Source organism: Salmo salar, chromosome ssa20 (genome assembly GCF_905237065.1).
Source record: "Salmo salar chromosome ssa20, Ssal_v3.1, whole genome shotgun sequence".
Classification (NCBI taxonomy): domain Eukaryota; kingdom Metazoa; phylum Chordata; class Actinopteri; order Salmoniformes; family Salmonidae; genus Salmo; species Salmo salar.
This window is the reverse complement of record NC_059461.1, coordinates 57,311,662-57,324,774: the sequence shown is the minus strand read 5'-3', so window position 1 is coordinate 57,324,774 and position 13,113 is coordinate 57,311,662. Positions and strand designations below refer to the sequence as shown.

At 49.1% G+C, this 13,113-nt stretch overlaps 1 protein-coding gene across 17 annotated transcripts in view; it reads left to right on the top strand.

The window, feature by feature from the left end:
* Positions 1 to 13,113, top strand: part of LOC106580920 (histone-lysine N-methyltransferase MECOM) — a 186,286-nt gene that overhangs the window by 163,707 nt on the left and 9,466 nt on the right. For 9 of the 17 annotated variants that reach the window (XM_045703667.1, XM_045703661.1, XM_045703663.1 and 6 more), the window contains 4 exons: positions 4,744 to 6,166; positions 6,367 to 6,457; positions 7,369 to 7,395; positions 12,469 to 12,635. In XM_045703667.1, coding sequence (XP_045559623.1) covers positions 4,744 to 6,166; positions 6,367 to 6,457; positions 7,369 to 7,395; positions 12,469 to 12,635 — 1,708 coding nt within the window. The remainder of the gene's footprint in view (positions 1 to 4,743; positions 6,167 to 6,366; positions 6,458 to 7,368; positions 7,396 to 12,468; positions 12,636 to 13,113) is intronic. The other 8 variants (XM_045703668.1, XM_045703657.1, XM_014162478.2 and 5 more) reach the window with 3 other exon arrangements.

Here is a 13,113-nt window from a genome sequence, read left to right as displayed (position 1 = left end):
TAGCATGAGAGCCATGTCACAAGCTACTCAGAATACCTTTTTTTGGTTTGGAAGAAAGACATTTTTTTGGTGTGTAATTCCCCTTTAATCAAATGTTATTTCTCACATGCACCAAATTCAACAGGTGAAATGCTTACTTTTTTATTTCACCTTTATTTAACTAGGCAAGTCAGTTAACAACAAATTATTATTTTCAATGACAGCCTAGGAACAGTGGGTAAACTGCCTTGTTCAGGGGCAGAACGACAGCTTTTTACCTTGTCAGCTCGGGGATTCGAACTTGCAACCTTTCGGTTACTAATCCAACACTCTAACCACTCCACTAGGCTACCTGCCGCACTTACAAGCCCAACGCTCTAACCACTAGGCTACCTGCCGCGCTTACAAGCCCTTAACCAACAATGCAAGCCCTTAACAAACAATGCAGTTCAAGAAATAGAGTTAAGAAAATATTTACTAAATAAACTAAAGTGAAAAAAAAAGTAAAATATAAAAAGGTAACACAAGAAAATTACACAACAATAACGAGGATATATACAGGGGGTAACGGTACTGCGTCAATGTGCGGAGGTACAGGTTAGTCGAGGTCATTTGTAAAGTGACTATGCATAGATAATAAACAGCTGGTAGCAGCAGTGTAAAAACAAGGGGGTGGGGGGGTCAATGTAAATAGTCCGGGTGGCCATTTGATTAATTGTTCAGCAGTCTTATGGCTTGGGGGTAGAAGCTGTTAAGGAGCCTTTTGGACCTAGACTTGACGCTCCGGTACCGCTTGCCGTGCGGAGGCAGAGAGAACAGTCTGTGACTTGGGTGACTAGAGTCTTTGAAAAAATGTTGGGCCTTCCTCTGACACCGCCTAGTATATAGGTCCTGGATGTCAGGAAGCTTGGTCCCAGTGATGTATTGGGCCGTACGGACTACCCTCTGTAGCCATACCAGGTGATGATGCAACTGGTCAGGATGCTCTCTATGATGCAGCTGTAGAACTTTTTGAGGATCTGGGGACCCATGCCAAATCTTTTCAGTCTCCTGAGGGGGAAAAGGTGTTGTCGTGCCCTCTTCACAACTGTCTTGGTATGTTAGGACCATGATAGTTTGTTGGTGATATGTACACCAAGGAACTTGAAACTCTCGACCCGCTCCACTTCAGTCCCGTTGATGTTAATGGGGGCCTGTTCGGCCCTCCTTTTCCTATAGTCCATGATCAGCTCCTTTGTCTTGCTGACATTGAGATAGAGGTCTCAGACCTCCTCCCTATTGGCTGTCTCATTGTTGTCGGTGATCAGGCCTACCACTGTTGTGTCATCAGCAAACTTAATGATGGTGTTTGAGTCGTGCTTGGCCATGCAGTTGTGAGTGAACAGGGAGTACAGGAGGGGACTAAGCACGCACCCATGATGGGCCCCAGTGATGAGGATCAGTGTGGCAGATGTGTTGTTGCCTACCATTACCACCTGGGGGTGGCCCATCGGGAAGTCCAGGATCCAGTTGCAGAGGGAGGTGTTTAGTCCTTAGGGTTCTTAGCTTAGTGATGAGCTTTGAGGGTACTATGGTGTTGAATGCTGAGCTGAAGTCAATGAACAGCATTCTCACATAGGTGTTCCTTTTTTCCAGGTGGGAAAGGGCAGTGTGGAGTGCGAATGAGATTGTGTCATCTTTGGATCTGTTGGGGCAGTATGCAAATTGGAGTGGGTCTAGGGTTTCCGGCATGATGGTGTTGATGTGAACCATGAGCAGCCTTTCAAAGCACTTCATGGCTATCGACGTGAGTGCTACGGGGCTGTAATCATTTACGCAGGTTACCTTCACTTCCTTTGGCACAGGGACTATGGTGGTCTGTTTGAAACATGTAAGTATTACAGACACCGTCAGGGAGAGGTTGTAAATGTCAGTGAAGGCACTTGCTAGTTGGTCCACGCATGCTTCACGTACACATCCTGGTAATCCGTCTGGTCCCGCGGCTTTGTAAATGTTGACCTGTTAACGGGTTTTGCTCACATCGGCTACAGAGAGCGTGATCACACAGTCGTTCGGAACAGCTGGTGTGCTCATGCATGCTTCAGTGTTGTTTGCCTCGAAGCGAGCATAAAAGGCATTTAGCTCAACTGGTAGGCTCGCGTCACTGGGCAGCTCGGGGCTGGGTTTCCCTTTGTAGTCCGTAATATTTTTCAAGCCCTGCCACATCCGACAACCGTCAGAGCCGGTGTAGTAGGATTCAATCTTAGTCCTGTATTGACGCTTTGCCTGTTTGATGGTTCATCTAAGGGCATAGAGGGATGTCTTATAAGCGTCCAGATTAGCGTCCCGCTCCTTGAACGAGGCAGCTCTAGCCTTTAGCTCGTGCGGATGTTGCCTTTAATCCATGGTTTCTGGTTGGGAAATGTACGTACGGTCACTGTGGGGACAACATCGTCGATGCACTTATTGATGAAGCCGGTGACTGAGGTGGTATACTTCTCAATGCCATTGGATGAATCCTGGAACATATTCCAGTCTGTGCAAGCAAAGCAGTCCTGTAACGTAGCATCCGCATCATCTGACCACTTCCGTATTGAGCAAGTCACTGGTACTTCCTGCTTTAGTTTTTGCTTGTAAGCAGGAATCAGGAGGATATAATTATGGTTAGATTTGCCAAATGGAGGACGAGGGAGAGCTTTGTATCCATCTCTGTGTGTGGGGTAAAGGTGGTCTAGTGTTTTTTTCCTCTGGTTGCACATGTGACATGCTGATAGAAATGAGGTAATATGGATTTAAATTTGCCTGCGTTAAAGTCCCCGGCCACTAGGAGCGCCGCTTCTGGATAAGCATTTTCTTGTTTGCTTATGGCCTTATACAGCACGTTGAGTGCGGTCTTAGTGCCAGCATCAGTTTGTGGTGGTAAATAAACGGCTACGAATAATATAGATGAGAACTCTTTTGGTAGATAGTGTGGTCTACAGATTGTCATGAGGTATTCTACCTCAGGCAAGTAATACCTTGAGACTTCTTTAATATTAGACATTGCGCACCAGCAGTTATTGACAAATAGACACACAGCCCCGCCCCTCGTCTTACCAGACGTAGCTGCTCTGTCCTGCCGATGCACGGAGAAGCCAGCCAGCTCTATCGTCGTTCAGCCACGTCTCGGTGAAACATAAGATATTACAGTTTTTAATGTCCCGTTGGTAGCATAGTCTTAATCGTAGATCGTTCAGTTTGTTTTCCAATGATTGCACGTTGGCCAATAATACGGAGGGAAGTGGTGGTTTACCTACTCGTCGACAAATTCTTACAAGTTACAAAAAATGTGAAGATTTTTTTTTAAATAGCACAGTTGGTTAGGAGCCCGTAAAATGGCAGCCATCCCCTCCGACGCCATTAATTGTGCGTCTAGTGAGTGATGAATGATGGTTCTTTACTGCTGTTGCTCATTTTATGGCAAAATTTGCAAATAGCAAATAATAGATACAAATTGTATACTTACTCATTATATACTTCTACCAGGTAAGCCTACTTTGCATTTAATATTTAATTGAGAAGGTTTTGGGGAAAGTATTTCTGTCAACCCACAAGATGGTTATCACATCAACTGAATACATACGGAGTGATAGACAAACGTGCGAACCACATAGATAGACGGGGCAATATTGCTGGAAATTAATTGGCAGACATTGTGTTAGGTTTGGCTAACCAGGGGTGGGATAATGTCAATGTTGCGTTGATTAGATAGTAGCTGGGAGCTTGCGGTGTCTGATACTTGTGAGATTTGTTTATCCCAGTTTTCGGTAAAAAATTCCATGTACTTTCAGAATTGTTTGGCTACACATATGTGGGCTGTGAGCTACTGGTAGCTGTTAGAGACCTGTTGGAGAACTGTTGGAGACCCATGGTCTAGCCACTATGTTCTGTTCAACAATGTGGTCTGCCACATGGCAGGGTGGAGTCAGACAGAGAAGGGACTGTGGGACTGTGGGAAGGTTACAGTGAGCTAGTTGACAGGGACAGGGTGAGGGGGACTCGGCCAATGGGGAGTAGGGGGTGAGGGGGGAGGTGGGCAGCGGAGGACGTGAGCCCTGTCCCTGGGAACCGGACCTGCAGGATAGGATTCATTCAACTCTGCTTCCTTCACAGGCTCAAAATAGAGCCATTGTGCCGTGTGTCTGCAAGTGAGTCTCTCTCTGTGTGTGTGTGTGTCATGTGTTATGTGATATTTTAATATCTTTGAATGTGTCTGCATATCTGTGTGTGTGTGTATATGTGTGTGTGTGCTCATGTGTGTGTTTTTGTCTATTGTGAGTTATATGAATATCTACGAATGTGTAAGCATGTCTGTGTGCACACGTGTGTGTATGTACGTGTATGTGTGTACCTGTGTGTGTTTGTTTACGGTCTCCTTGGAGCACAATGCCTGGAGATGCACTGTGTTTGATGTGCAGGTGATGGGTTCCACTGACTCTCGGTCTCAGCCCAGAGTAACAAAGCCCCATGACAATGCCAGGATCTGATGTCTCATCTCATTCCCCCTTCACCTCACTGAAATAACATTCTCAGACTAGGACATCTTACACCCAGCCGGTCTCTCATGTACTGTAGTCCCCCATTCTGAAATGCATGTGTAGTATCACGACTAAAGCCTGGAGGTCTTCCTGACTACTGGATCATAGGGAAAACTCTTGGCTCTTATGGTCAGAGATGTACTCTGTGTGTGTGTGTGATGTTGGACATGCCTCTGAGTGCCCCGTGTCTGTCTCCCTCTCCCTGCAGGCGAGGTGTGCCACAAGTCCTATACGCAGTTCTCCAACCTGTGTCGCCACAAGCGCATGCACGCCGACTGCCGTACCCAGATCAAGTGTAAGGACTGTGGCCAGATGTTCAGCACCACCTCCTCCCTCAACAAGCACCGGCGCTTCTGTGAGGGCAAAAACCATTTCACAGCAGGGGGGTTGTTCGCCCATGCCCAAGGCATGTCCCTCCCCGGTGTCCCTGGTGCCATGGACAAGGCCGCTATGGGTGGGATGGGGCACAGCAGCGCCAGCCTGGCAGACTACTTTGGGAACCGGCACCACAGCGGCCTGACATTTCCTACCGCCCCCGGCTTCCCCTTCAGCTTCCCGGGTCTGTTCTCCTCTGGACTGTACCACCGACCCCCTCTCATCCCGGCCACCTCTCCAGTCAGACGGCCCCTAGGTCCCGGTACGGAGCACATCAAGAGCCCCCTCCTGTCGCCTAGCCCCGGAGCCCAGGAGGCCAGAGAACTGCTCAAGACCCTCCGCAAGGAGGCATCGCCCGGTAGCGAGCAGCCACAGGGAACAGAGCAGCGACAGTCCCATGGCTCCTCCTCCAAGCAGAGGCATGGTGGCGGCAAGATGAGCAGCCAATCGGAGAGCAGCGATCTGGATGACGTAAGCACTCCCAGTGGGAGCGACCTGGATACCACGTCAGGCTCGGAGCTGGAGAGTGACATGGAAAGCGAAGGCCAGCGGGAGAGGGCACCCCGGGAGAATGGGAAAGGGCCCAAAAGGAAGGTGGGCAGAGGCCCCCAGAGCCCCACCACCCTGATCAGTAACCACACTAAGGAGTTCCAAGGTAGCCCCGCCTTGTTCCCTCCCTCGCTGGACGAGCACACGGCTGTCTCAGGGGCAGTCAATGACTCCATCAAGGCCATCGCCTCCATCGCTGAGAGGTACTTTGGCTCCACGGGGCTGGCAGGCCTGCAGGACAAGAAGGTAGGCGCCCTGCCCTACCCCTCCATGTTCCCCCTGCCCTTCTTCCCAACCTTCTCCCCGCCCATCTACCCCTTCCCAGAGAGAGAGCTCAGACCTCCAGGCCTAAAGGGGGAGCCCCAGTCCCCACCTGACGAACCCTCCAAGAAGCGCCAGAGCAGGACCTCTGAGTCGCCCTTTGACCTTACCACCAAGCGCAAGCAGGAGGAGAAGGTCCTCGCCCCCTTCGCCCCCGTCTCCAAATCCAAACCGGAGGCCTCCTCACGTTCCACCAATCAGGACCAGCCGCTGGATCTGAGCATGGGCGGCACCAGGAACCGCAGCAGTAGCCACGCCCCCCGGGGGGAGGAATCAAAGAAGATCCACGTGTTTGGAGAAGACAAGGCAGGGATGGAGCTACCGAAAGCCGACACGTCTCTGCAGCACGCCAGGCCCACCCCCTTGTTCATGGACCCCATCTACAGGTACTGTGAATCTCTAGAACTGAACCTCACCAGTTCAAATATAAAACACTGTCAGTCTCATTTAGACCTGCTGTGTGTTATTACATTCTGTGTTAGCAATATGTGTCTTTACCTTCCTATAAGTACTTTTTCCTATATTGTTGGATGTGAATGTCTTTTTGAGTGTCGGTGTCTAAGAACTGATAGAGTTGTAATATTAGCAGGGTTGAGAAGAGGAAGATGAACGATCCGTTTGAGGCTCTGAAAGACAAATACATGCGGCCCGCCCCCAGCTTCCTCTTCCATCCACAGGTAGGTCCTGTCCTGTTCTATCTCAGTGTTACTGTTGCTTCACAGGGACAGCCAGACCAGGGGCCCTCTTTGCTTCTGAGGCCCAGGCAGGGTGAGGCGATCTGGGGTTGGTCTGGGGGTGGTCTGAGGTGGTCTGGTTCTGATGGGGACCAGAGGCAGTGTTCAGTCTGATCCATGCTAAAGCATATTTGGGTCTGGTCTGTCCTGTTCTCAGCTATCTGAACCAGATGTGGGAGAATGTGGAAGACTGAAAAGGGCATAAACTGACAAGTTCTCACATATGTGTCTTTGACAACTATATAAAAAATGATACCCTTTTAAAGTTCCCGAATTTTGCCCCCGGACTCTGCGCTGCCTGTGATTTCTCTATCATGTGTAGCATGACTCAGTGCGTGTCTATGCATTGACGTGCGTTGACATTCATGCTTTCGCTCTTCCCAGCAGTGAAAATTGGCCCATAGGAAAAGTGAAAACATTTTCTCAGGGCCTGGCGTTTTTAACTGGCCGTTTCAGGCCTGGTTTTTACTGGCCGTTTCAGGCCTGGTTTTTACTGGCTGTTTGAGTCGTCTGATTTATGTCCCCTTTCCACACTGTGAACCAGTCTCTAGCTCTGTAACACCACATGGCCGTGGCACGTGGCTTAATGAGGTGTCCTATCAGTAGAAACAGTAACAGGGTTTAGGCCATCTTTATTACTTTATGATGTCTGGACACACAAATCAGTCCCAGAGACACACATTTTTTTTTTTTTTTTACAGTTGGACATTTTCGGGTTTTGTTACCAAGTCACCTGACCCCTTGTGACATCATCACCCCCCCCCCCAATGCCCATATGCGGCCAATAAAAAGCTGTTGATCCGTGGTCTACTTCCTGGTTCTGACTGCTCTTTTCCTTCTGTCCCGCCCCTCAGTTTCGTATGCCAGTTCAGAGATCCTGGGTAAGTTTCATCTACACCTACATGTCTCTGTGATTCTGCCTCCCCTAAACCCCCAGACCCCCAACATGTGTGTATGGGTCCTCATCATAACACCCTCCATGTCACTCAGACTGTGCATGGCTCTGGCCAATCACCAGCAACTACTGACCAGGCATCAGCCATTTACAAGCCATCACTGCTTATCACTGGATTTTAGACCCGTTTTTAAAAACAACATGCTTTTCTCAGCTTGCAAGCTATATGCTTTTTCACTCATTTTAGTAAAACAATCTTGTAAATGTCTGAAAATTCACATTTAGATTAATTTACAGTCACTCATTTGTCCACATGATAGGCCTGGGATTTCTATCTGGGTTCCACCCTGTACTGCTAACAGCGCTGAGGGTTGTATATATTTGCTTATTTGGAGAGTGATGCAGGGCTGTTGGAATGGGCACAGAGCGGGTAAGACAGGGGGGACTGCTCTGTATCAGCGCAAGGGTAACAGTCTCTTAGGGACCCAGGGAGGGAGGGGAGTTCCTCCCTCTGACATCTGTTTCCAGATAAGATCAACAATTGAGAATGCATCTCGCTAATTAAGGCGCTCTCAGCATCACTGACATCTGAAGATAACTAATCAACAGCTGGCCCCACAGAGACACTACGGCAACAAGCAAGTTCAGACACACAGACAGAGCAGGAGGAGGAGGAGGAGGAGAAGGAGGAAGGAAAGGGGGAGGTTACATCTAAAGGGGATTTTGAGGGAATCACATTTAAGTAAATGTGTGGGCATTTATCCTCCTTGTTCCCGCGATTAGACCTCTCACACTCCGTATTATATCAAATGAGTTCTAGTGAACCTGACTGAAAATATTTACAAATCTATAACATCTCAAAACTGTTTGTTCTGATTCTGACTTATCTCACCGGTAGTAGACAATACAGAGAGTTCTCACAGAGGGAGGAACACAAGTGAACTGAACAGCCAGAGAGGACGGAGTACCAGTGTGTACCAGAGGGAGGGTTGCCTCAGTAGACAGAAGAACAGCCAGGGTGGGCCTAGCTGTTTCAGCCTCAGCCTCTCGCTCTCAAACTAAAGTGTCTTATCTTGCACGCCGGCTCAATACGGCGGACAGCTTTAGGGCTCCTAATGCGCAGGCGAGTTATGGCCTCTCATTGAGCAAGGAGGGAAACAAACTGAGCTTTAGCCCCAATGCCCGTAAAGAGCCCCAATGAAATACATATTGCTCATTCACAAGAAATATGGAAGCATTTCACCTGCGCCTCCCCCTCCCGTTCCCGTCCTCACGAGGGAGCCTTTGATTCACGGCACGGAGCATTGGCATATTCATAATCAAATGGACCTGACACCCCACATACTCCCACAGTCGGAACTTTACACCCAGCCTTCACTCTTCATCAGCCCTGGCCTATAACGTCTGTGGTCGTTCATCATCGATCAGCTTCTCATCTCGGTTCTCTTTCTGCTCTTTTTCTTTCTGTCTCTGCCTGTCTCTTGCTCTCTCATTCTTCCTCTCACTCCCTCTCTCAATCTCTCTCTTTCTCTCTCTCGCTCTCTCTTTATCTCTCTCTCTCTCTTTTTCTCTCTCTCTCTCTCTCTCTCTCTCTCTCTCTCTCTCTATATTTCTCTCTCCCTCACTCTCTGTAAAGTCTCAGAGTGACAGGGGGCTGGAAGAGTGAGATGGAATGTCAGTCGGTGAACAGGGCCCGTGGCGCTGCCGGAGGACCCCACTCACCACTGATTTGTTGCCTTATTGAAATAAGAATAAGGAACACACAAACAATTCAATACAAGCAAAATAATGCAAATTTGTGGCACCTTAAAAAAAAGCTGTCCTGCGCGAGATAGCCTGACAGGCCCCGCGGCGTGTTGGGACGCCCCCCCTTCCCTTCTTCCTCTTCTCCTCCCCCATCCCTCCATCCCGCCCCTCTCAGCACAGCGATATCATTATTACCCGTGTCTGGCCCTTGATCAGTAATGTCAACATCTTTCATATTGACAAATGTGCTGTCTGCCCGCATTGTGCACCGAATGGTTTACAGCCCAGCAGTGGACATGAATCACTCCTCTGCCCCAGCACACACACAAACATACACAAGTATAGCATGCAAGCACACACACAGAGCAAGCAAGCACACCGACACACATTAACACACTCTTTCTCTCACACACACACCTTACAAACACATATTCTCTCTCTCACACACACACATATACACACCATCTGACAAGTAGATGTTTCTCCAAAGATTTTAAGCATATTTGATGAAAGCAAATGTTAGCCTTCATTAGTAAATTGTATACAGTCTGTTTGTTTGTGTGTGTGTGTGCATGCATGTGTGTGCGGGCATGTGTGTGTGTGTGTGTGTATGTGCGTGTGTGCGTGTGTGGGCATGTGTGTGTGTGTGTGTGTGTGTGTAAAACAGAGTTGATTCATTCATACACCACCTGACCTGACTTCCACTGACCAGTAGTGGTGGAATAAAGCTGCATAATATTCGCATATACAATACCCTAATACTAGCCCTGGAAAGGACAATCAATAATACTCTGATCTGATGTGTAAAGTACAATATTGGTTTCTATTTTCAATATGACCTAGTGTGAATACAGCCTTGGTTTATGGTGTCTCTCAACTCAATGCCAGTCAGAGCTTCTCTCTGAATGACTATACTCATGTTGTCACATCATGCCCCCTCTGCTCTGTTCTTGTAACGGCTGTCTTCAGGAATGGACCAAAATGCAGCGGAGTTAGTATTCATCCTTCAATTTAATTGGAAAGAACACTATACAAAAACAAGGAAACTGACAGCCAACAGTCCTGTCAGGTGCAACCACACTAACAAGAAACAATTATCCACAAACCCCAGTGACAAACAACTCCTACATATGTGACTCCCAATCAGGAACAACGATTCCCAGCTGTTCCTGATCAGGAGTCACAAGACACACACCAGACTGCCACGTCCTGACCAGCAGATGGAGCTGGTGTAGTAGTTTGGGGGTCAGGACGTGACAGTACCCCCCCCCTCAAGGTGCAGACCCCGGAATGCACCTAACCACAACAAAAAACCACCAACAAACAAAATCCCCAACAAAACCCTAAAACAGTAACCCTAAACAATAAGGGAGGGAAGGGAGGGTGGCTGCCGTCAACGACGGCACTGTGCTACACCCTCCCTCCCCAACCCACCTATCCTGGAGGCGGCTCAGGCTCTGGCCGTTCCAGGCAGTCTGGGCAGTCTGGCAGCTCGGGACAGTCATGGCAGTCTGGCAGCTCGGGACAGTCTGGGCAGTCTGGCAGCTCGGGACAGTCTGGGCAGTCTGGCAGCTCGGGACAGTCTGGGCAGTCTGGCAGCTCGGGACAGTCAGGGCAGTCTGGCAGGTCAGGGCAGTCTGGCCGCGCCGGCAGGTCAGGGCAGTCTGGCCGCTCCGGCAGGTCAGCGCAGTCTGGCCGCTCCGGCAGGTCAGCGCAGTCTGACCTCTCTGACGACTGTTGACTGGCGGGCAGCTCTGACGACGACTGTTGACTGGCGGGCAGCTCTGACGACGACTGTTGACTGGCGGGCAGCTCTGACGACGACTGTTGACTGGCGGGCAGCTCTGACGACGACTGTTGACTGGCGGGCAGCTCTGACGACGACTGTTGACTGGCGGGCAGCTCTGACGACGACTGTTGACTGGCGGGCAGCTCTGACGACGACTGTTGACTGGCGGGCAGCTCTGACGACGACTGTTGACTGGCGGGCAGCTCTGACGACGACTGTTGACTGGCGGGCAGCTCTGACGACGACTGTTGACTGGCGGGCAGCTCTGACGACGACTGTTGACTGGCGGGCAGCTCTGACGACGACTGTTGACTGGTGAGGCTGGGTTGACACACTAGACTCCTGGTGCGTGGTGCTGGTACTGGGCGTACCAGATTGCGAACACGCACCTCCATGCTAGTGCGGGGAGCTGGCCTGGGGCTCCATTCTTGCCCCGCAAAACTCCCCTTTGTGCCCCCCCCTAAAAATTTCGTGGGGGTGCCTCCCGGTCTCCCTTACCTCGCCAGCCTTCTTCCGCTGCTTGGTCCTTTGTTGGTGGGTAATTCTGTAACGGCTGTCTTCAGGAATGGACCAAAATGCAGCAGAGTTAGTATTCATCCTTCAATTTAATTGGAAAGAACACTACACAAAAACAAAAACAAGGAAACTGACAGCCAACAGTCCTGTCAGGTGCAACCACACTAACAAGAAACAATTACCCACAAACCCCAGTGACAAACAACTCCTACATATGTGACTCCCAATCAGGAACAACGATTCCCAGCTGTTCCTGATCAGGAGTCACAAGACACACACCAGACTGCCACGTCCTGACCCCCAAACTACTACACCAGCTCCATCTGCTGGTCAGGACGTGACAGTTCTGCTTATATGCGCTGCTGCCACTACCTTCAGGGGCAACTAGGGGGATCTTTTGGGACATTGGACTGTATTATTGACGGAAAATAACCCTAACCTAATGTGTCCGGCTCCACCCAACATTTTTTTCCCGTCAACAAAGGCATATCTATAATCTCTAGGAACACTACTTACCAGTTTTAAGGTTAAATGTGTCCCTTGCTATCAAATAAATGTCTGAATGCAACTTTTGTCCGAACGGCACCACAATCCTGCCTAGTTAGACAGTGGGCTGCTTCACTCAACACTTCCTACCATGTAATCTACCACTGTCTGTACAGCAGGAATGTGGTGCCGTTCGGACAAAAGTTGCATTCAGACATTTATTTGATAGAAAGGGACACATTTAACCTTAAAACTGGTAAGTAGTGTTCCTAGAGATTATAGATATGCCTTTGTTGATGGGATTTTTTTGTTGTTGGGTTAAGGTTAGGAAATGATGTGCAACCAAGAGAGTCAGTAATACAGCCCCATGTCCCAAAAGACTCCAGAAGTTGCCCCTGAAGCTATGCTGAAACCTGCCAGGTGATCAGTTGAAATAAGGTGTGTTACTGACTAACTTACTTGGTTAAATGAAGGTTCAATAAAGGTTTTTCCTGACCATTCATGTGACATGTCTCTCCTCAGATGTCGGCCATTGAGAACATGGCGGAGAAGCTCGAGACGTTTGGTTCGCTTAACCCGGAGTCAGGTGACCTGATGCGCTCCGTCCCCTCCATGTTTGACTTCCGAGCTCCGCCCACTGCCCTCCCCGAGACGCTACTGCGGAAGGGCAAGGAGCGCTACACCTGCAGGTAACCATGGAAACCGTTTACGTGCAAATAGTACCAGAGGTTGTTTTGGTGATTTTATCCAACTGTATATATATTTTTTGTCTTCCCTATACGTCATCTCTGGTTTTGGCCTCGTGACTTTCTGATTGAAAGTCCCATGGTTTTGCTCAATTCCTATTTCTATACTTCTAAATTCATGAATTGAGTTGGATTGAATTGAATTTGATTAAATTGAATTGAATTGGAATAGACCCTAAACCTGAAAAGTTAATATGTCCTTGAGTGTATGGCCTATTTCCATTCTATGTCCTTGAGACAAACCTCTTGTTCATTTCCATGGCTGGCCAGTGTCAACCCTTTGAGGTGACTGTGTGTGCTGTGTTACTCAGTGAGGGGCCGTGCTTGGCCCCCTCTTTCTCCCACTGTTTACCCAGGGAGTTGGCCCTGATTAGCAGATTAATACGAGAGGCTTTGGGGCCCCGGCGGTGCTTTGATCTAA